This window comes from Mya arenaria, chromosome 2 (genome assembly GCF_026914265.1).
Source record: "Mya arenaria isolate MELC-2E11 chromosome 2, ASM2691426v1".
Lineage (NCBI taxonomy): Eukaryota > Metazoa > Mollusca > Bivalvia > Myida > Myidae > Mya > Mya arenaria.
Genome location: NC_069123.1, coordinates 39,735,003 through 39,758,366, shown reverse-complemented (window position 1 = coordinate 39,758,366; position 23,364 = coordinate 39,735,003). Strand labels below are relative to the sequence as shown.

Genomic DNA, 23,364 nt, shown 5'->3' with positions numbered 1-23,364 from the left:
AAGGCAAAAATGGGTATGATTGACTAAACACAAAATTTAAAAAATAAATTGTTTCAAGTATTTAAGCTTCAGGTTTTTTTAGAATACTTAATACACATATCCTTTGATGTATGTTAAAGTGTTTGAGTGCTTTTACAAAAATAGATACACCCAATTTAGATGTTTAAGTTATTGTGAAAAGTTAATGAATACCTTTCATTTTCTTTAGAATACTCTCCAACATAAGAGGTAAGGTTTCTTGCTATATATCTTGTTCTATTGTATCTTTTATGACACATTTCTTCTCTAGTTTGTGGTGCGAGCCTATGACAGTGTTTTCCCTGATGCAACAGGCACAGCGACAGTCACTATTACAGTTGGTCGTAACCCCAGTGCTCCTGCGTTCGATTCTAACTCGTACCAGGCAAACGTTGATGGCTGCCTGTGTTCAGACACTAAGGCTGTTTCCATCTTGAACATTAGTGCAACAGATACATGTAATGTAAGTCTTCAAAATAAGTATCTCCTAAATATTTTATTTACCAGTTCCATATGGCCATTAAGCAAAGAGCATTTTTTTTTTTTTTTTAAGATACATTTTGAGGGTAGAATTTTATTGTTAAGTATAAGATCAAATGCTTTGTAAAACTATAAAAAGTGTTATTTTAACTTTCTGTTGTAATATAAGGTGTTTTTGAGGGTTTACCTTAGGACTATTTAAATAGCTTACCTCATTTGTTCTACAGGACCGGGTACACTACTCATTTGTGCCTCAGAGTGAAGTATTTAACCAGAATATCAACAGAGGCTTGGACTTCTTCTACATCAGTGAGTTCACAGGCCAGGTCTTCATCAAGCAGCCTTTGTATCTTGATCAGCTGCAGGAAACCAGATTCACTGTAAGCTAAAATTTGTTTTCTGTACTTTGATTGGATTTTACAAGGGTTTTATAATTAACAATAATTTGTAAATCGATCAGCTTGTAGATTCAAAACATTGTGGAATATCAACTATACGACATTTGTCAATGATAAAATGGCGTATGATTTTTTTTTAAATTCAAAATTGGTCATTCAGGCCATTTTCTTCTTACTTTTCTATATGAAAAATACCCTAGACAGCTTTGGAAATTTTACACCGTGAAATATGCCTTTTTGAGAAAAAAAAAGTTGCTTTACATTGTAAATTGGGAAATTTTACAGTTAAAAGAACAAGCTTTTCTGTCTCCTGCAAATGAGGAGATAATGAAAATATTAGTTTCTTTTCCCTTTCAAAAGACCTGAAATAGCTAAAATATCAATCTGTGTGAGTTTAAATATCTATTGCATTTAATCATGACTGTTAGTATTGCATACTGCTCTCTGAATGCAATGATCCCCAAAACTTTTTTAATCACACAATTAGGATGTTTAATGAACCATTACAGGAAAAAAAAACTCATTAAAAAAAAATATATAGAAAAAGGCCTGCTATTAAGTACTATGACTTGGTAGAGGGGGGGGGGATAAGTCACAAGATGTACTGCAAAAATTGTCTTCATAGACAGAGCAAAATATTCAGAGATATTCATAAAATATGATAAGTATGTAACTAAACATATTGTATATTACTTCATTTTTTTTTATAAATGTCGGATTTATTTAAGTGACAATTGATTCCTGTTGATAGTAAACTCTTCATGGTGTTTTGTTGGAAACAGATCATCCTTGTGGATGTTTTTGTAAAGCTTCCATTAACAGTACCTTGATTAATTAATTGTCCATTCTATTTACAGATGCAAGTTCAGGCAAGAGACCAGCGTTTCCCCAACGAAAAATCATCGGTAGTTCCTTTGACAGTGTTCGTGTCGCGTCAGTGTGACACGCTATCTTTTATTAATCAGCCTTACAGCAGGGTGGTGTCAGAAAACACCGCTGTTGGAACAACTGTATTCACCGTTGATGCCAGGGACAGCACGGCAACTGTGAGTGATAATTTGAAGTGTAGTGTCAAAGATATGTACATGTATTATTGGAGATATTATTACTGAATATGGAGAGAAAAATTAATGTTCTTCTTCATGTGTATGTAAAATGTATTGAAAGTCCATTACAGTAATTTATTTGCTTGCATATCAATAATTATGACAGAAATTACTATTTGATTTCAGGGCCTTATACAATACAGGATTACTGGGGATAGCAGCGGACCCTATTACTTTGCTATCAACAGTGTAACTGGAGATATTTTCGTCCAGAACCTTCTCAACACAGATAAATTCACTAACAGTTACACTGTAAGAGTCTTGACAAGAATAATTTGATTATTCCTACTTTGTTTATTTTGTTAATTGTTTGAAAACTTATCAAAATTGTGTGGTAATCATTAATTCAAGAGTATTCTGGTTCAATCCGCTGTGAGAAATATTAAACATTTTAGCACCTGCATATTTAATATATGTACATTTGTACATGTGTTTTTATAAACTTCGCCAGGTACGAGTGGAAGCCTATGACATAGACTGCAGAACACAGGTTGCCGAGGCCCAAGTGAACATCCAGGTCATATGTAACGAAAATGGCCCAGAATTCCCCCAGTCCACCTATCGGGTCACTATCAATGAGACAGCCACCATCGGAAACTGCTTCCTCACCCTGGCAGCCTCTGACCAAGACCAGGTAGATATTATTCAAAGTTCATGCCGGCCTTGTTAAGTCACTACGCAAAAATTAATTGTTATATATTTAAAGCATCATTTATAAACATGTGACATCTGAATGTCTCTTTTCTATGAAACAGACATAGTTAATACATTTTTTGTTTGGTCGACTTACTTGATAATACATGTTTTGATGTTTCTAGGATGCCATCACCTATAGCACTGCCTCCAACTTAGACTTCTTCAGCGTGGGAGTCGATTCTGGGGCTCTCTGTCTACGCAATACCCTACTAAATGATATACAGACAGAGTACACGGTACAGCATGAACACTCTAGATTCATTAAGTGAAGTTATATAGCAGTTGTCTATTTGCATATTTTCTTATTTCAAAATGAATTAAAAAGTACAAACTTTTTTTGTGTAATACCTCTTACAATCTGCATGTTTAATGTTAGAACACAAAATATTTTTATTCAATAAAACTTAGGATTTTAATTGATTATTATGGCATTGAATTTAAAGTGGTTTTTTTTCGGACTTTGATTTATCAGGTTAGAGTGGTTGCCAGTGACAACAGTGAGTGCAACCCTAAGACAACTGTGACGGATGTGATAATAACAGTTACACGAGACCAGTTCCCTCCCTTCTTCCTTAACACGCCATATTCTACCACCATTCTTCAGTGTAACAATATTGGAGGATTTGTCTTCAATGTCAATGCCACAGATCGCGATCTTGCTGTAAGCATTATGTGTAAACTTCTATGGAGTTAATTTAGTAATTCGGGCTTTCTTTATTAGCTATGAATATTTCTTGACACAAGGAATTAGTATGATTATCCTTTCTTTGAAACAAGAGTAAATTTATAAAGTTTATGTTTTTATGTTTCAATGGATCTTTTCAACACATCCTTACCTCATATATTCCATCTAATTCCAGGGCAGAATCCAGTATTCTCTGATTGGAGACTACCCAGCCCCAAGCTTCTTCAGTGTGGACCCATTCAGTGGAATTGTCACCACGACAACAACTCTTCTCCGAGACATCAACTTTGCCTCCGTCTACACTGCACGAGTGACGGCCATTGACAATGTTCGACCAAATTTGGTTGCTACAGCAACTGTTGCCATCAGTGTGATATGTAACCCAAGTGCCCCCGTTTTCACGCAGTGCGTAGGGGCAACCATTCCAGAATCTACTGCAGTTGGCTCTGTATTGTTTAATGTTTCTGCAAATGACTTTGATTCAAATGTAAGCATTTTTATATATATTAAGTATATTTTTTTCCTTAAATTAAGAAAGTGCCATTGTGAAAGAAATAAAATAAAATTAATCACTACAAGTAAATAGTATGATCAAGATATATCATATCTTGCTCAGCCTTATGTGTGACAGTAACAATTACGCAGATGAAAACAACTGTCAATTCAGCCTTTCATGATGTCTGTTTATCACAATATATTGAAAAATGAAATGTGTTTTATTTCATTTTGGTTGCTTTGTAATGTATGTACATATCACCATTACAGGATGGGGTTACCTACTACCTAGCATCTCAATCATCCAACATTCGATATTTCTTCGTGGACAAATTTACTGGCCAAGTTTGGCTTACACAGTCACTTGTAGGCTCAACCCTCTCTAGGGTGTTTGTGAGTAGTGTTTAATCTCTAAACATTTAATTGTGTTTAATCTCTAAATATTAAGTAGTATTTTATCTCTAAACATGAAGAAATATTTACATTTCTAGGGCTGTAAAGGTTTAGGTCTTAGTTTAAATGCTTAAGTAGTATGCTAGCTAGCTCTTTTCAAGTTGGTGGAAAGATCATTCTTTATTTCTTTTTAGAGACATATATACATATATCCAAATAAGGTTACCATGAAAATATACATTTTCTGTTTTCATTCATATATAAACAACAGCAATATCAATACAAAACATGGTACATCATAAAATACTCATTACTGACATGTTTGAGTATTTGTATTTCAATCTCTATCGTAATATTGCAGTTGACAATCACAGCGTGTGACAGCGGAGTTCCACAAAGGTGCTCAAACACTACATGTGGCGTCTCTGTAGTAACTTGCCCAACTACCCCACCCACCTTCATCAGCGAGCCGTATGACCGAACTATCCCAGAATCCACAGTTGTGGGTAGTGCCATCCTGTCCGTTACAGCAACTGACCAGTCCGTCCTGGGAAGCCGAGTGTATGAGGCGATGACAACGACTTATCCCTTTGCTCTTGATAGAAACACAGGCATCATCACCCTGCAGTTTGATAACCTGTATTATGGACCAGAAGTGTACTCAGTATGTTTGGTTTGATCACGTTTATATTGTCTAGTTTAATCTTTTTAACATCCAGCATTTATTATTCTGTACATCTTGAAACCTTCTTGTAGTAGATTAAGTATGAATGTAGAACTAAACAATGAAACATATTTTAATAAGCGGCGCAAACCGGTTGTAGATATGTTTCATTATGATGGATCACTTACGAAATTAAGTATGTGTATTTATATACAATTGAGAGTGTTTTTTTGTGAAGAAGCCAACTGTGTTTGTTTTATATGACACAAACATTTTTTTTTTCAGTTCCGTGTTCGAGCCTACGACACTGCATGCACCCTTTATGACGAGAGTCTTGTGACTATCCGCATCACTAAGAACCCAAGTGGGCCTGTGTTTACACGAGATTATTCTACCAACGTCCAATGCAATCTCTCCCCTGGTAGCCTCATCCTCAACACAACGGCAGTGGATTCTGATGGGGTTAGCATCTGGCTTTAATATTTTCTTGAGAACTACAGTTACAACATGCTATAATACAAACAATTAACAATTAGGTAATAAGAGCTATAAGTGTGTACAGATTGTCTTTCAGGCTAGTGACCTGATTCAATTTCGCTGTGTAATTTATGATAATTATTTCCAGTGTTTCAGTATCAGTTGGCTATGATAAATTCATAAGGAACTGAAATGTTTGTTGCCATTTTCTCTACCTTTTCTATTTAATTGCACCCGACCCTAAAAAACATTTTTTGTCAGCAATCAGCAGACAAAGTCGTTTTGACCTTTATTTAATTTCTCCTTTTGGGATAATTTTTTCAGTATTCTCTTTTTTGCAACTTGACTTGGACAAAATTACAGCAGTTTTCAGTGTGACTCAACTTTACTTAGACAATTTTTTATTACCAACTTACCTCCCCTATATGACTGAGCAGTGAAATCTTAACAAAAAGTGTTTTTATTTTGTTCAGGAATGATGTGTGTTCATGTATTATATTTTATACTTTGAAAATTCGTCTATTTAAGCATTGTAATTTCAAGGAATAGGATTGCAGTTTAACTACAATGTATGACAATAATTGTAATAGGTTGACTCTTCTCTCTAAAGCCCTCATTTCCTGTGATTACTAGGGTATTAACTTTTCCACTGATTTTTCAGGATGTAGTCCGCTACTACTTGACAGATATTGTGGGGTCAGAATATTTCTACATCACAGCTGATTTCGGACAGATTTACCTCCGAAGATCTCTGACTGGCTCTAACAACCAATTCTCAGTAAGCCAATGCTGTTTTATATTGCTTAAATATATTTCACTTGTAAGACATTGTTTCGTTTGTTCTCATAATTATCAGTATATTGCAAAATGAAACACACAGATAAATTATAACACTTATTTGATGCGCACACTTCTTATTGCATGGTATTGCATGGTATGTTTGACTATATGGTATAAAACAGTTACAACACCAAAACAATTCAGGTTATGGGTGAAGTTACTATTGAACTTTACTTTGGTAATGTTCTGGCACACTAAATCCTGTGACTCAAGAGATGCACTAGCTTAGGATTATCAGACTAAACTTTGAAAATGTTTCCTAAGAAAATAAAGGTTTTGCTAGAGTCTTGTTTGTAAAACTGAAATATTGTAGAATGTGTTACATGTAGATTTAGAATTAAAAAAATTTAAACTTAAATTGGTTGAAATATAAAATTCATTAAAATCTCATTGTTTTATTGTACTTATTGTACAAATTAGTTTTAAGCTGCTGGACCCCTTTTACTTCCCTAGTAAATAAGGACCATGGTGTCAAGGTAAGAAACATGATGTCTTGGTCTATCGCCCAACAGTGATAATAAAAAAACTTAACATATTTACTCCAGTTCCGGATCAGCGCCTCAGATCAACGCAACCCTGAGCGTGTTGGCACAACCAACGTGTTCATCAATGTACGATGTGACAGTGGACCACCATTTTTCGTCAATGAGCCATACACATTCACTATTTGTGATAACCCTGTGGATACTGTGGTATATGAGAGGGTTAGGGCCCAGGATAATGATATTCAGGTTTGTTCAGTGCTAGATGTACATATATATATATATTTATGTATTTACTAAATAACAGTGAAAAATATTTTTGCATTGCTTTTGGTATTTACTTTTGGATTGAATTATGTCTTCAGGACAGGAAAGCAATTGCGTTCAATGTGCTCAAATAATGCTCTTATAGGAAAGGAAACGACAAAAATATGAAAAAAATAATAACAAAAATCGGAAAAAAAATTGGACTTGTATCCAGTTTAATTAAAGTAAAGTATGAGTTGTTCCATTTCTGGCCGAAACAATTGTCCGTCATGGTCCCAGTTTTGTAAATTTACCTTTCTCTCGATTTTGTGTTATGAATGTTGCATTTTTGTCCTTTTTTCTGTACTCATTAATTCAGAATTATATTTTCCTTTTCAAATGAGCAAACTTACAACACTATCCTTAACTCCAAGCATAATCTTACATATTTGTAATGAAACAGATTATGGTGGTTGTTTCTGCTTATAACCATCCTTAAAATTTTGTTGTATGATTACATATCATTTGCTTACGTTTTCAGGGAAGCCTCCGTTATGAGGTGTATGGTAATTTCCCAGCACCGTCATTCTTCACAGTAGACTCGACTAATGGAAACATCCGGCTTATCAGGAGTCTGGCTGAAGATGTCCTAAGCAGGTCATCTTACACGGTATGAGACTGCTTTGTTGAAAGTTAGGATCATTGTGTAAATTTAAAGACATAGTTACCTTAAACTTTAAAAGTTATAGGGACAGAGTTCAACAAGATTATAATTATGTCAATCCTTAAACAGCTGAATAAACCTGGTTCTTAGTTTAGACCAGGGCTTCTAAAAACCAGCTATATGCCGGTCTGGACCGATTTGGACCAAGCCAGACCGAATTCAGTCTCAAAAAGTGTCGTAAAAATCTGTCCGAAATGTTCTCATTTTTTATGATTTTGGTCCAAAATGACTAAGTCAGTAAAAATTGTAATACACAAACATTTTTGGTCATTCACACATTCAAAACTATCCCCATTAAAAGTGTCCTAGTTACCATCAGACCAATGCGACCAGCTGCTTTTTCCGCTCTGCTGAACACTCAATATCTGTTAATAAGCAGACGCTTGCAATCGGTCCAATGAGGTGTAGTGGTAGGACGCAAAAATTGAGACTTTTAAGTGATAAATGTGATGTAATGACATTCACAGTTCTAGAAATAGGATAACCTTTATATAAGAATCTAATCGTTATAAAAACATGCTGCAATAATGCTGACACTTATATTTCAGTTGTCGTTACTGGTGTACGACACTGCCTACCCAGATGCAAGGGACACGACTGATGTCATAATCAACGTAATTTGTGGTGATACTTGTCCCCAATTCCGACCTTCTTCAACATATAGAACTTCTGTATCTGAGAACAGAGCTGTTGGGACAGAAATACTCAATGTCAATGCATTTGATGCTGAAAATGTAAGTTCACTAATGAATGAATTTTTAAACCCTACATAAGTTGATACCTAATATTATAGTAATATATATATTTAAAATTTTTGTTGTTGAGATTTTTTTTTAAGTAATCTTGTTTAAAGAAGCATCTTAATCTCTCACAATTTATCAACTAGGTTTTTTTATGAAGTAAAACCTATTGATAAGAATGATGTAAATTGTTGTTTTGGTTTGCGACTTTAAACTGCAGTTCTCAAGAATCATTATCCTGCCCTGCATATTTGTTAGTTATCTCCCTTTTTAACCGATATTTTTAAAAATGTGAGCTTGTCCGGGCCATATATTGGAAAGAACAAGTGGTGTTGGAAGTGTTGGATGATCCTGACCATCCACAGTCCATGGGAAAGCAATACCTTCATGTACCAGCCTTTTTATATGAACATAAAACTTGAGACTTGAAAATTTATTTGTACACACATACACATACGTAAAGTAGGTTTGCATTTCTCAGCAAGCATGACTTGGTATTTATTAAATATAAATCCTTGTTCATGTTCATACATCATTGCTTTTGTGTAATGATGACCAATCTTGTTCATTTATTGGCTTCTAAAGTTAATTAGTATTCAACAATTTGTCCATCATAGTTTACATTCACATGTTACAAACTGTTTGAATATCCATATTCAAGTTATCAATATTCCACTTTTGGGATTTGTGTACAATAATACTTCAACCATTCATCATCAACCAGCACATTGTATTACAATTTCTGCTGTTTTCTTTGAAAATGGGCGTCTGTGGAGCATCCATCCATCATGATAAGAGTTGAACTTGATTAATAAAATGTACTTCTTATTGAAATGAAAAACAACGGACAGCAGTTTTATGTATTTTGATAGGCACAAAACAGATTAAAATTATCCCTTGTTTTGCAGAATGTGGTTCGCTACGACCTTGTGAATGGAACCAATTCAGCCCTTACATATTTCTACCTTGACCCAGCAACTGGTGCTGTGCTTGTGCGAGATGACCTTGTTAGAGATCCATTTATTAGTCGCTATTTGGTAAGTGTGAAGTTTATCCTTAACTAAAATTTAAACTTTGATATGGAAAAGACCACAGACAAATAAAGAGGAAAGATTTTTGGTTGATCAAAATATCTACGAAACCATTTTCAGTATTACTTCCATTGTGTATAAAAATTTGTTCTTATTTTTCACCATTTATCAAATTGACAAAAGGTTTATAAATATATTTTTAGACATCTCTAAATTATTTAAATCACTTTTTCAGCTGACAGTTCGAGCTGTGAGTCGGGAGTGTGTTGTATACGCAACAGTGGAGATTCTTGTTAACCGTGAGGTTTTTGAGTGTCCGTTCTTTACCAATACACCATACAGGCGCACAATATTCTCATCCCAGGCTCTTAATCAAACACTCGTAACTGTATCTGCTGGGGCTAGAAACCTGGTCGTAAGTGTGCTTGTTTCTTAATTCTAATAGTTTTCTCTTTTTTTTTGCATTTTTTACATTTAATTATATCGCATGCCATAACTATTTTTATCAAACCATGTATACCCCCATTGCAGGGTCAGATCCGTTTCCGTACTCTTGGCTATTTCCCAGCAACAGATTACTTCCGAATTGACGAAGTAAGTGGAGCAGTCACCATGTACCGCACAATTCAAGACCGTCTTACCTGCACTCAGGTTTATGTACTTACTGTCGAAGCTTACGACAATGCCTTCCCTATCAACGCTGAGCGATGTACTGAAGACATCTACATTGAAGTGAACTGCAATCCTAACCCCCCTGTTGTGAACTCCTTCTACTCTGAATCTGTATGTGAGACAATCGGCCTTGGCGCCAACATTGTGTGCGTCAGTGCAACTGATCAGGATGGCGACCTTATCTCATACGAGATGATTGATGACCAGAACAACTTCCAGACCCAGTTTGCCTCAGACTTTTTCTATTTGACGTCCAATGGCTGTGTTTATGTGCAGCAGGTCCTCACAGAGTCACTTAGAGATACATACACATTTACCGTAAGAGCACGTGATGATGGATACCCACAGAGGTTTGTGGAGACCACGGTTCAGATTGTTATCCTGCGTGATGCGACAGCACCTGTGTTTGATTATCAAGATGGCAACTGCATCACTGTGTCACAGAGAGCTATTGTCAATGGATCCTTACCCATTCTGTCTGTCAGAGCAACTGATTCAGACCTTCAGGTATGTGATCTAATTTTCTACTTAAATATCATTTCCTACAATTCCTACATTTGTTGTTACTATTAGTATATCATTATTTCCCAACATACAGTCAATATCATTAGAAACATTTTATTGGTGGTAATATTTGCATGTACGGAAAGAGAAACTTTCTATATGGTGATGATAATGGTTCCTATCCTCTTCAACAGAGTTTGAAGAGCAAACATAAATTTTTGATAAACATTTGGGTCACAAATACAGGTCTGCTACATATTCTATTGGCAATGACTCGGACTACTTTTATGTGAATTACTACACTGGAGAATTCTTACTGCGCCGAATTCCCAATCAAAATTCCAATTCATACAGAGTAAGTCAACATGACTGTTTATTTAAGTATTTACCTTCAAAGTGTTCACTGATTAACAATTGATATTACTTTTCTTCTTAAATTTTAGGGCGAGATTGTTTATGAAGCCTATGGTGACAGCTTGGCTCAGTATTACTTCATGATTAACCAGCTTGGGCAGATCTTCGTGAGAAACAGTCTAACTGCTGCAAGATACGGCACATACAACGTTAGTAGTCAGAGACTTCAGTTGATTTTACTTAAAATATTCAAGTAGAAATTTAAAGAACTTTGTTGCTCAAAATCTGTTTAAATGGTCATACAATGTTATATTTAAAGAAAAACATGCAAATGATAGTAAATAGAAATAGTATGCATGGAAACAGTTGACCCATTAGTTTTGGCTAAATATCTGTAGAAAAAGTCAGTTTATAATATATAGAAGAAAGCAAGTCCAATTCATGGAAATGCATGTTTTTTTTGTGTTATACAGTTGAGATTGAGAGCGTATGACAACTACTACCCCTGTGATCCCAGCTACCCTCGTAACTATGGTTACACAACTGTGTGCATCCAAGTAGAGTGCCAGACCAGTGTTTCACTCGGTCAGACCAGTTTTCAGTTCAACATTAATGAGAACTACCCACTTGGAAATACCATCGTAAACTTCGGAGACATAGGGGTAAGAAATAAAGACTATATTTCTATCCACTGATTATGTTAGTAGTTGTACAACATAACTTTTTTATTGCTTGAAAACATTGTGAAAAAACAGTACAAAGTAATATACAGTCAAATAAAAAAGTATTGAAGGTCAGAATATTTTACTGTCACAAAACTGTATAATAAGAAGTATAAATAACAAGGTGAATGCAATTTTTCATCTGTAGGGTCTGCCACTTCACTACCAGCTTGTCCCAACAAATGGCAATGACTCGGACTACTTCTATGTGAATTACTACACTGGAGAATTTTCACTGCGCCGAATTCCCAATCCAAATGCCAATTCATACAGAGTAAGTCAATGTGGCTGTTTGTATTTACCTTCAAAATGTTCAGTTTTCATTTGTAGATTTTGTAAATAGTATTTAACTATTCTTACTTTGATTTTTGTGTGTTTTTGTTTCTTAGATACCAAGTTTGTGTTTATTTCAGATGACCGTTGAGGGCACTTACAACCAAGGCATTTGTTCACTGACCACAACTGCTACAATTAATGTCATAGTTACAAGAAATCAGTCTCCACAGTGTACCCAGCAGAACAGAATAGCTATCAGTGATTCCACAAGTATCGGGACCAGGGTGTACACAATGTCCGCCAGTGACCAGGACATGGTGGGCACAATGATGTATCGAGTGATTGGGGATACATATGGGCCAGGATTCTTTACAGTTGATCCAAGTACAGGAGTTGTTACCTCAAATGCTAATCTCAGAGAGGACTACCACACCACTTACACAGTAAGAAATAAGATCATCCATGTATAATTTCAAGATCTACATGCATGCTCTAATTTTTTGCATTTTATGGGTTTCCATTTGTAGCTTTGAATAAGTTTGTGTCGGCTAATAGTTCAGGAATAATGTTAGTGACATCTTATATTATATTAATATGTACATTTATACTGCATTGCATTTAATTGATGACAATGTTAACAAAACTGTTTTCCTGCATATCTGTTATAATCGGCTTTTTATATATCTGTGTCAGGCATTTAAATTACTTAGAAGTAATACAATTGTTACCTTCTATTTCAGCTACGAGTTCTCGCCTACGACTCTGCCCTGCCCGATGACACTTGTGAGATGACTCTGGTGGTTACTGTGACAAGGAACCCCAACACTCCAGTGTGTCGGGGAACACCGTACAGCGTGACATTGCCAGAAAACACCGCCGTTGGAACCGTTGTGCTCAATGTCACTGCTACTGATGCTGATGGGGTAAGTGGTCAGGAACTATTGATATTACAAATTTATATTTTAAAAACCTTCCAAGAAGTGATGATATCCTAAATCTTGGCTGAACTACATAAACATTTTCAGTAATTAAGTATCAGTAAAATCTCATTGTAAGTATCTATACACGCAGCATAATTTCATGTTATGATTGGTGGCATTAGCAGTTTGTTTTATGACAAATGGACCAATTTCAACAGTACTTTGACCAATTTAAAGTGTCTGCCAATTAACAGATATTGATTGATCATGGTAGTGGATTAGCAGTGTTGCGCCAGTTATCCTGACACAGATAATCCTGACACGTTTATTATCAGATATTAGAAGTGCTGCCTATTGTTATATTCACATGTATATTTTCAGGACTCTATCCGGTACACTTTGTTAGAGGAGGGCGTGGCCTGGGACCGATTTTACCTTCACCCGGAGATTGGTCAGATCTACTTGACCTCTTCCCTCCTGACTCTCTCCACCTCTGAGATCATCGTATGTCATATTGCTTTCATGTTCAAAGAGTTCAGCCGTGGCTTGTCTGTTCTATGAACAAATATCTTAACATACTTTCTTAGCCTTGATATTGTTATAATATGGCATATATTATATATATGCATTCAAAGTATAGAATATAATATCCTCAGATCTGACATTTCAGATTTTTTTTCTGTTATATTTTACATTTATGCTTATTGGCCTGGCATGTTTATTTCCAAAGTTTTATTTTTTTACAGCTAACAGTACGAGCCTCAGACCAGGCAATCCAAGCCAAGTTTTCTGACTGTCGGGTGACTATCAACATTGTAAGGGATGAGAATCCTCCTGTGTTCATGAACCAGCCATACAAGGTGAAGATCTGTGACGACCAGCCGCTCAACCAGACCTTCTTCTCAGTGTCTGCCCTTGACAGAGATCTTTCTGTGAGTTGAAGATTTTTGTTCAGTGTTTCTTCTTTGATATCTCTTCAATAGGTCGATAGACCTCACTAATCAAATAAAAGTATTTATTGTAAAATATGGAGAAAATGGAGAAGGAAGAGAAATTATGTATTGATTCAGCTGATTTTGCGTATCCAATTGGCTACTGTTATCAAAATCTCATTGAGTTCTTGTGTTAAGAACTTACTCACTGTTGGGTGCTAATGTTTCAGGGTGTGCTTGTGTATGAAACGATCGGCATCTACCCAGCTGAGGCCTTCTTTGGGATCCGAACTAATGGCTCAGTGTATACTTACCGCTCCTTGAAAGACGATGCCATAGGCCGTGAAAGCTACACTCTGCGTGTGACTGTTTATGACTCTTTCAACCCTCGTCGCAGAGATACTGCGGATGTTTTAATCTTTGTTTGCCGCAACCAGAACGCCCCTGAGTGGACAGAATTTGAGTATTCAGCAATAGTCACTGACAACTGTGAGAGTCTTGGAAAACCTGTGCTTCAAATCAGTGCTACTGATGCCGATGGGGTATGTTGACTGATTCAGAGTGCTATAATTAGATATTACTATTGTTAATGAATTAGACCTTTTATTTGAAGGTAATTTTAATTGTATTTTTATGCATCTTTGAATATGTTGTTAGTTGGTTATTATAATTAACCTCTGACAGAATGAATTTTATATATGAGTGACAAGATTTTTGTTGTGCTGAGGGCATGTTTTACCATGATTATTGATTTAGAAATACAAAAACTGCAGTGGTGAAAGTTTTTATTTGGTTTCTGTTTTCAGGATGCTGTGTCTTACTGCATGGTTGATGACATGACTTATGACCGGCTTGATAATATGGCTGCTTCTGAATTCTTCTATCTGGCCAACGATGGACACATTTACATCCAGAAATCTATCAGAAATGCCCCACACATTACATACAAGGTAATCATTATCTTGTTATAAACAACAGAGAATACATACATATTTACACCAATTTCGAGAAAAAACAAAAGTTAATACTCAAAAAGTGTAGAACTTATGTTGAAGAATCACTAAGCATAAAATGAAATATCAAGAATATCAATTTTGTAACAATGACTACCGTAACATATTTAATAGGAATGGTCAGCTTTATGCTAAATTTTGGTATTTGCTATCTATGTTTTATACATGTGTCAATGTTCTTTGCTTATCGTGTACTTTTGGTTTCAGTTTTCTGTATGCGCCAAAGACAATGGTCTCCCATCAAGGACAAGCTATGCTAAGGTGACAATAACCGTCACAAGTGCCCATCAGCCCATGTTTGTAGACACACCCTATTCCACAACCGTACAGGAGAATGTAGACAATGGAACATGCATCTTTGATGTCATGGCAACAGATCCCGATGGAATGGTGAGTATTTTGATCCCTTTAAATTTATTCTTTTACTTCTAATGGAAGTTTTTCTCTTATAGGAAGTAATCTTTGTTTCATCATGGAGATGAATTTTCAAGTTTGATGACAACTTTGTTGTATATGCAGATGGGTTACTCTATTTTAATTGGATATAGGGTTATGTATATCCAGAAAGGTTACTGTATTTTGATTGGTTGCAGGGTGATATCATGTATGAGGTTGTTGGTTCCGGTCCTGCGGCCAGCTTCTTCACCGTTGACAACCATGGTCGCATTTGCACAAGAGGACCTCTGTACACTGCCAGGAATTTGGTCTACACGGTATGTTGTAGAGTGATTTTTAATGTTGAAAATACAATGTATGCATATCACCATTGTGCCATTGTGATGCATTTAAAGCAGAAATTATGTGTAGCGAACAAAAGATCTTTATTGAAAAAGATGTTGACAGATGAACATGAAATAGAAAATATTAAATTGCTCTGTCTCATAGGGTTCAGCGGTATTTTTTTGTTTTCATTTGTAAAATAGTTAAGTAATTGAATGCCAAAGACTTATTTTTCTACCACTATTCATTTTTTGTGTATTTCAGCTGTGTGTTGTTGCCTATGACAGTACCAGTTCATGCCAGCGAGCCCAAGCATGTGTGTCTATAAATGTCCTGAGGAACATCAACCCACCTACCTTCAATCCCGACCATTACTACACCAGAGTCTCCGAGTGCACTGCCGTTGGCACATCCCTTATCAGTGTTACGGCCTCAGATCTGGACTTGAAGGATAATGTGAGTCAAAAATACAATGTTTATCCCAGAATCTATTATGGTATTGTGATTTGAGTGATAACTATAATGCAAATCTATTTCTTTTGAAGTGTAAATCCTGGCATAACTAGTTCTGATTTCTAAAACGTTTTTAATGGAAAATTTAAACAATTTGCTTCCTTCCATTTAGCACATATTATGTATTATCAAGTTTTAATCAGAAGGAGGAGAAATAATGTTGTTTAATAATGCATTGTCAATTTCACGGTGCAAGAGACATGGATTTCATATTCCTATTAAATCCTATAAAGTACTTTGCAGGTGTAATACACTTTCCTGAGATGTAAATTTCAATATTAAATAAATTCCAACTGTACTGCAGGCCTGTTTGACATACTCATTGACTGGCATGGATGGAAGCCGATGTGATGAGATGCTCTACGTTCACCCAACAACTGGCGTTGTGCACCTGGGACACAGTCTCTGTGACATGGAAATAGATGCTCTACAGGTCAGTGCCTTACTCAGCATATTTATGTATGAAACTTGGGGATGTTCAAATATGTTAATGTGCGAATAAACTGTTGATTGATTATTTTTTGCAAGATTTTATTCGCAATTATAAAAAAAAGACATTACCTGAAGTCACGGCCAAAGACAACTGTGATATTTTTTTGATACCGGTTCTTAAAAAAGCTATTAATTCATTTTTCTTGTTCACTCTAAAATGAATTATTTATATTAGCAACAAGAGGCTTACAGACCTGAACGGGGAAAAACATCTGAAATTTCAGTTTTAGAGTATGTACATTTTTTGTGAAAGTAAGAATTATTTCACAGACGGATAAAAAAGTTTATAGCAGTAAACACTCATTTTGTACATTTTTATTAATTTATTTTCCTAGTCAAGACTCTCTTTTTTAAAAAATATGAAAATATTCAGTTGATATAAAAAAAGGCATCCATATTCCCTTTAATATGATACCAAATTAAAATATTTATCTTCATTTGCATGACCAAAACATTTAACCCTGCATAGCATATAACGACTTTTGATTTTGACCAATGGTTTTTGGTACACATTTCAAATGCCATAAAAGACAGGTCAAGTACGTTTTTGTTATACACTTCCGTTTTCACTGTACAACTAGAAATTACCGAAAAAGGGTGTCAGGAAATTACTCATGGGAGAGTCTAAGGATTTAAATAATCTTATTACACAGGTTGAAATTAAAGCTGATGAAAGTGTTGAAATGGTAATAATTTGTTGTTTCTGTATTTAAGGCAGTGCGTGATGGTAAATATCACTTCTGTGACAGCTCTCAATTAGGAGGCCCTTAAGTCTGCTTTTGATGACACAGATTTGACATGATTTGTTTTCTGTTGCCAGTGTATGGTGGTTGTTGAAGACAATGGGTACCCGCGCAGTAACCGTGCAAGCGCCGTTGTGATGGTTGCTGTGGAGGGGGTTGCTAGGTGCGGTGTGGAGGGTTGCTACCAAGAGCACGTTCCACTGCCAGTGTTCACTTGTAATCATTACTACCTGGTCACTATTCCTGAGGACAGGGCTGTTGATACCGTCATCATTAATGTTGAGGCTCATCGGGAAGGCCTGCTGGTTTGTTGTTATTTCTTATTCTGCATGCAGATATATTCACATTTATTTGTATTTTATAACGCAACCTTGATGATGACCAGATAAAGGTTGAAACCATGTCGTAAAATAATTAGTAAATTCAACTAACATAAAATGGATAGATCAAGCATATAATGAGCACATTGTTAAGAACTTTGTTAAAGTTAAAGTTGTTAACCTCACTGTTGTTAACTTTCAAATCTTTAATCGTCTAGGACTATTATGTGCACATTTGTGTTCTGCAGTATTTATTAAGGCTTGAGACAACTATTTTGTCTGAACCTGTATAATTTGAACGTATCAGCATATCATAAAATAGTTCACCTTTAACGTTTACAACGAAGCTGCTAACAATCTTGTAACCTTGAGCCAATTCTGAACAATGAGTCCATTGTTTCATGTATCTGTTGAGAGATTGGAGCTAAACTTTTTCTCTATGAGAAACAAGAAGTTTATAAGTTTACAAGTTTATATCCTCGATTCTTCAGGGTCGCATTGCATATGTGGAGGTTGGTGATTACCCAGGCGACGTGTTCTTCAACATTGACGAGGTTACAGGAGCAGTCAGTGTTGAGCGTGACCTCAGAACAGATGGACTCAGGCTCAGCACTTACACGGTCAGTCTTTACTCTCAACTCAGTGTTTCTTTTCGGCACTTTTTGGGACTGAAATTGGCCCCATTTCCCTCCTTCCCCTACCCAAGATTTTTTTATTTATTTTTTAAGGAGCATCAACCCCTAAACTTTTAGCAAGTGTAGCAATTTAGTGCCATTCATGAATATATCGATAGTTTTGTTGAATAAAAGGTTTGAAAACAAGTTGAACATAATATTATCATGTTAATATTTCCCCCTTTTTGCCAAAACGACGCTATTTTCCCCAATAGAAGGGACCTGCCACCCTTACCTTGAAAGTGAAAAAACACTGAAACTTCAAATTTTAAAGATATTTGGTACAAATTCAATTTTCTATAAATAATCAGGTTCATTTTGGAGCTCATACGTTAAATACAAAAATGTTAAGAAATGGAAAGAGCCAAACAATTTGGATGAGTGTTAGATTTTATACAACAAATTCTATTTATCTGTCGAGAAATTATCAATGCTTGAATCTAGAATTATGATTTTTCAGCAAGTCTTTATCTTTCTTTATTCTCCTTCCAGCTACGTGTTGCTGCCTATGACACGGACATGCCAGACTTCCGCTCCACTGCAATAGTGTACATCACGGTTCTGCGTAACGTCAATGCCCCCCAGTTCTACCCTCCCATATATCGTGTCATCATTGATGAACAGACTGATGTTGGCCAGTACATTCTTTCGCTGAATGTCTCCGATCCTGATGGTGTAAGTTTTATCTGACATGAGCTTGTGTTTGGGTTTTACCTGTCATTTCAAGATGTGCTAGCTTTATTTATGCTATGGGTGATAACAGAACATGGCAGTTTCAGCTTAAATAGCTTGAAATCGTTTTGTTCCAGCTCGTTTTGAGATACGTTCCATGAAACACCAATACACCTCATATTAAAGCATTATAAGTATCTTCCATGGCCGCTCGTATAAGATAGGTTCATTCCGACCCGAGCGTAGGGTGTTTTGCGGAAGCGAGGTTTACCGAGTTTCCGCAAAAACACCCTGCGCGAGGGTCGGGATGAACCTATCTTACATGAGCGGCTATGGTAGATGCTTTTTCTCCCACCTCAGTTAAACAAAATTAAGTAAAAATGTATTTTTTTCCCGGAACTCTTTTGTACTTAATGAAAATAATTGCGTACGGATATGCAATAATTCTTGGTTGTCATGGATATTCGTGCAGTGATTCAGAGTATGTAAATGGTCTGATCGGTCTTTAAATAGTTCTAAGAAGAGTGAAGCATTATTTCTTGAAAGGTGCGTGAAAACTGTTTTCTGGTGACATTTGAAGCGAGAAATAATTAACACGCATTCTAAATATTGCCACAAGAAAAGGTATTCATGATGTGCTACAGACGACAGTCTTCAACAAGGGAGGTAATTACAATGTGGTGACCATTAAAAGAAGTTCCATACCGGCATTTTATCTTTGCCCGTGGGCAAGATAAGAATTTCTAGCATGGTTAAATTAATGGATCTACTTATCTGAGGTGGGAGAAAAAGTAGTCGTAATAAATAAAATATCTCTACCCTCAAAATATTTCTCCTATAGGTACCTACATGTTCATGGATGGAAACCTTTTGATATGAGTGTTTTGGGATGTTTGAATCAACTTTAGTTCAATCCACTTCTGTGAATATAAAATATATTTGAAATAATTGCATTCAATTTTATCATTATTTTTTCCAGGACCATCTGAGTTGCATGTTAGTCAGCGAAGACGGTGTGCCGGTGACTGCCGTGTCCAGCCCATACTTCCACATTAACGAGGAGGCATGTGCCGTGTATGTCAACAGGGACCTCCAGACTGACCCCACAGACCAACAGGAATATGTGGTAGGTTCTAAATGCATAGGGGTAACTGGTAACCTGAATGTTCACTACAAAACTGAATGCTTCATTATATTTAATAAGCAATAGATAAAATATAAAAAAAATTGTTGTTTATACATTTGCCATTGTACAACATGTGTTTAGGTGAAATAAAATTTGTATGCGAGCAGTTTGGATTATATCATTTATTTGCGATAAAAGTTACTTGTAAATTATTTGGTGTAGTTTTCAAGAGTCATGGATAGTGATAGATCATTTTAATAAGTATGATTTTCGAAATGTTTGTTTATGATTGAGGTACACCAGACCCTTATTTCCTAAAAAAAATAAATGTATTGACTTTAAGTATCTTATGTCATTAAGTCAGTTACTTGCTTTTTAACAAGGCAAAAGGTAGTTGATCATGATTATCTATAATATATTTTTTTCTTAAAAAGTCTCAAAACTCTTTAAATAGAGAAAAGTACACTAATTATACCAAAACAAAATAGTGAGCTTTTCTTTATCCTGTTTTAAGGGATGTAAGGCTTGTGCAAGAAATCTGGGCCAGGTGACTAATATAATAACAATATAATATAGTAAATTGTTGTTACATGATTTAAATCGTTCATTTCCACACAGCTATCTGTGAGAGCAACAGATAATCACCCGACAGTGCCCCAGGTAGCCATGACAACCGTGTACGTTACGGTACTCCGGGACATTGCTGCTCCACGATTCACCAACCTGCCGACCTCCATCAATGTTGACGAAAACAGAGACGTTGGAAGGTGAAAAATAGTTTACAATATCCATTATAAAGATTAAGTTTTCTGTTGTCTGCTTACAGGAATGTTTAGTTTTCTGTTGTGTCTGCTAAGAAGGATATTCAGTTTTCTGTTGTGTCTGCTAAGAGGGATAGATAGATATTTGCTTATAACTAAATTTGGTTTGAAGAAAATGTTTGTTCACATTTTACAATATGTATTATATAGTATAAGATGAAAAAGAAATAGTTTGGGCTGAATAGTATAAGATGAAAAAGAAATAGTTTGGGCTGATAATAATTTATGATTCTTAGAAGGAAACAATATGTGATTGGTTATATATGTATTAATGGTTTGACATGAGTATGTGAACATATTTCAGTGTTGTGTACACTGTTACTGCTGTTGATGACGATCTGGAGGGCCGTATTGTGTATGCACTTGTTGGAGAGTTCCCCGTGCAGAGTTATTTCAACCTGAACACGAGCACGGGAGCTGTCAGACTCCAGTACAGCCTTCTGTCTGACTCCCAACAAAACACCGTATACACTGTATGTATAACACTGCCATATTCAAGGTTTAAAAATTTAATAATGAAGCCAATGTGTTTATGGCACTTCTTTTTTTCTTTTTTTTTCTTTTCTTAGCTATATATGCTATCAGAAAAAAAATACAGCTTTAGTAAAAAAAAAAATGAAAATATTGCTGTTTTTCTAATTTATAAAAAAGTAGCTTCACATAGCTTTTGACATACAACCTCTAATTTGTTGAGTAATTCAGTTATTGTGAAGGAAAACAATTTTACATTTAGTGTATTACAGTACTTTTGATATTGTTTTTTTTTGCATCAAGCATACACGTTTGTCTTGTATTTGATTTTCCCATTTTGAACAAAAATCAAATTAACAGGCAGATACATGTATATGTAATTTATATTTAATGTCTGAACTAGATAATCAGTCTGTTGTAAAAAATTGGCATTAAAAAACAATGTTTACATTTCAGGCCCGATTTATAGCCTATGACAGTGCTAACCCAGGTCAGAGAGCCCAGTCAACTTTGAATATCCGTGTTGTACGAAATGAGAATGCGCCTGTGTACAACCCAAGTGTATACAGGGAGACCATCGCTGACACATTCACTGTGGGACAACCTGTTGTCAAACTGACAGCATCGGATGCTGATGGGGTGTGTGTTCTTTTTTTTCAAGATATTTTTTCTCTTAGTCTTTTAAACATCCTGCTCTCAGTTTAGGTTATACTTTGAGAAACTGAGGCCTGCATGAAGAAACATAGTGGAGTTGGCTTGAATTGAACTGGGGGAAGGCCAAGTAATTGTGGTGATATGGACAAATTTGAAAATTACATAGAAATAATGAGCATTTCCAATAGAATACCTATTAAACATATGTCAATGTCAGTATGGTCTATAATTTTTATGTTTTAGGGAAGGTATATTATTTCCACTTCAGGATGGTATTTTCTATGTCAACAATGGTGATTCAGTCGATCAGGAGTTCTTCTACTTGGCGCCTGATGGCCAGATCCTTCTGAGAAAGACACTGATTGGAGAGTTCAGGAATGAATTTACATTCACCATCACTGCCCTAGATAACCGCCCCCAGATGGTGCAGCGTTCAGCTGAGGCAAGCGTTACCATCAATGTGCAGCGTGATAGCGGACCACCACGTTTCGTCAATGCCCCATACTCTGTGTCCATTCCCATCAACCAGGACGTTAACACTACAATCTTCACTGTCAGTGCTGTAGATGATGACTTGAAGGTGGGTATTACGGGATTTTTCTGTATAAACATTAGATAGTTTTAGAGCCAAAACATGCTGAAAGATCATTTATAAAATATTCCTTCTGCAAAATGGACTTTTAGGCATTCAGATCTTTTTGTTGGTATCCCATTGATCAGATATTAACACCCATTTCCGATGGCAAAATTCTTTAAAATTAAACAGAATTCTTTATTTTGACAATTTTCTCTATGAAATTTAATTCCCAATTAAATGCTGTAAGCAGTGACTTTTTGCAATTTAGTCGCAAGTACTTGTTAAAAAAAATACCCTGAAAAATCTATTTCGTCTTGACAGGAATTGTTATATTTTTAAGATTCTTTTGTTCTAGGGCCAGTTAGTATACAGACTGGATGGTTTCCCAGTGAGCTCCAGTTACTTTGGTCTCAATGTTGCCAATGGAAACATTTTCGTCAGGAGCAGCCTCATCAACAATTATGCAAACGTCTACCAGTCGTACACAGTATGTAACTTGGAACAGCTCTAGCAATTTATTATATTGTTTATAAAATTTATTACATAAAAGATATTTGGCTACATAAATCTCTTTTTTGCATCCTTGGTTTTGTTCTTCATATGAAATCAATGAAAGAAATCAGGTTTTTCAGCTTTTGAAAAAATAAGTCTAGATAGTTTGATGGCCTTTGTGACAGTGTCATGCAAAAACTTTGAATTTTTTCCAAAAAAAT

The 23,364-nt window shown here is 35.6% G+C and overlaps 1 protein-coding gene across 1 annotated transcript in view; it reads left to right on the top strand.

Annotated features, from left to right (window-relative positions):
* The window catches only part of LOC128210972 (uncharacterized), a 124,344-nt gene that overhangs the window by 75,867 nt on the left and 25,113 nt on the right, over positions 1-23,364 (top strand). The window contains exons 89-128 of the mRNA XM_052915331.1: positions 290-481; positions 726-878; positions 1,754-1,942; positions 2,129-2,254; positions 2,454-2,636; positions 2,821-2,934; positions 3,171-3,359; positions 3,559-3,870; positions 4,149-4,271; positions 4,633-4,935; positions 5,221-5,397; positions 6,074-6,190; positions 6,798-6,983; positions 7,522-7,650; positions 8,253-8,438; positions 9,353-9,481; positions 9,711-9,890; positions 10,007-10,654; positions 11,095-11,214; positions 11,479-11,667; positions 11,876-12,001; positions 12,141-12,446; positions 12,744-12,926; positions 13,305-13,427; positions 13,670-13,855; positions 14,086-14,397; positions 14,662-14,805; positions 15,076-15,258; positions 15,462-15,581; positions 15,853-16,044; positions 16,406-16,534; positions 17,414-17,641; positions 18,148-18,276; positions 18,823-19,005; positions 19,982-20,128; positions 20,747-20,895; positions 21,254-21,422; positions 21,877-22,059; positions 22,343-22,654; positions 23,007-23,138. Of these exons, the coding sequence (XP_052771291.1) occupies positions 290-481; positions 726-878; positions 1,754-1,942; positions 2,129-2,254; positions 2,454-2,636; positions 2,821-2,934; positions 3,171-3,359; positions 3,559-3,870; positions 4,149-4,271; positions 4,633-4,935; positions 5,221-5,397; positions 6,074-6,190; positions 6,798-6,983; positions 7,522-7,650; positions 8,253-8,438; positions 9,353-9,481; positions 9,711-9,890; positions 10,007-10,654; positions 11,095-11,214; positions 11,479-11,667; positions 11,876-12,001; positions 12,141-12,446; positions 12,744-12,926; positions 13,305-13,427; positions 13,670-13,855; positions 14,086-14,397; positions 14,662-14,805; positions 15,076-15,258; positions 15,462-15,581; positions 15,853-16,044; positions 16,406-16,534; positions 17,414-17,641; positions 18,148-18,276; positions 18,823-19,005; positions 19,982-20,128; positions 20,747-20,895; positions 21,254-21,422; positions 21,877-22,059; positions 22,343-22,654; positions 23,007-23,138 (7,581 nt within the window). The remainder of the gene's footprint in view (positions 1-289; positions 482-725; positions 879-1,753; positions 1,943-2,128; positions 2,255-2,453; positions 2,637-2,820; positions 2,935-3,170; positions 3,360-3,558; positions 3,871-4,148; positions 4,272-4,632; positions 4,936-5,220; positions 5,398-6,073; positions 6,191-6,797; positions 6,984-7,521; positions 7,651-8,252; positions 8,439-9,352; positions 9,482-9,710; positions 9,891-10,006; positions 10,655-11,094; positions 11,215-11,478; positions 11,668-11,875; positions 12,002-12,140; positions 12,447-12,743; positions 12,927-13,304; positions 13,428-13,669; positions 13,856-14,085; positions 14,398-14,661; positions 14,806-15,075; positions 15,259-15,461; positions 15,582-15,852; positions 16,045-16,405; positions 16,535-17,413; positions 17,642-18,147; positions 18,277-18,822; positions 19,006-19,981; positions 20,129-20,746; positions 20,896-21,253; positions 21,423-21,876; positions 22,060-22,342; positions 22,655-23,006; positions 23,139-23,364) is intronic.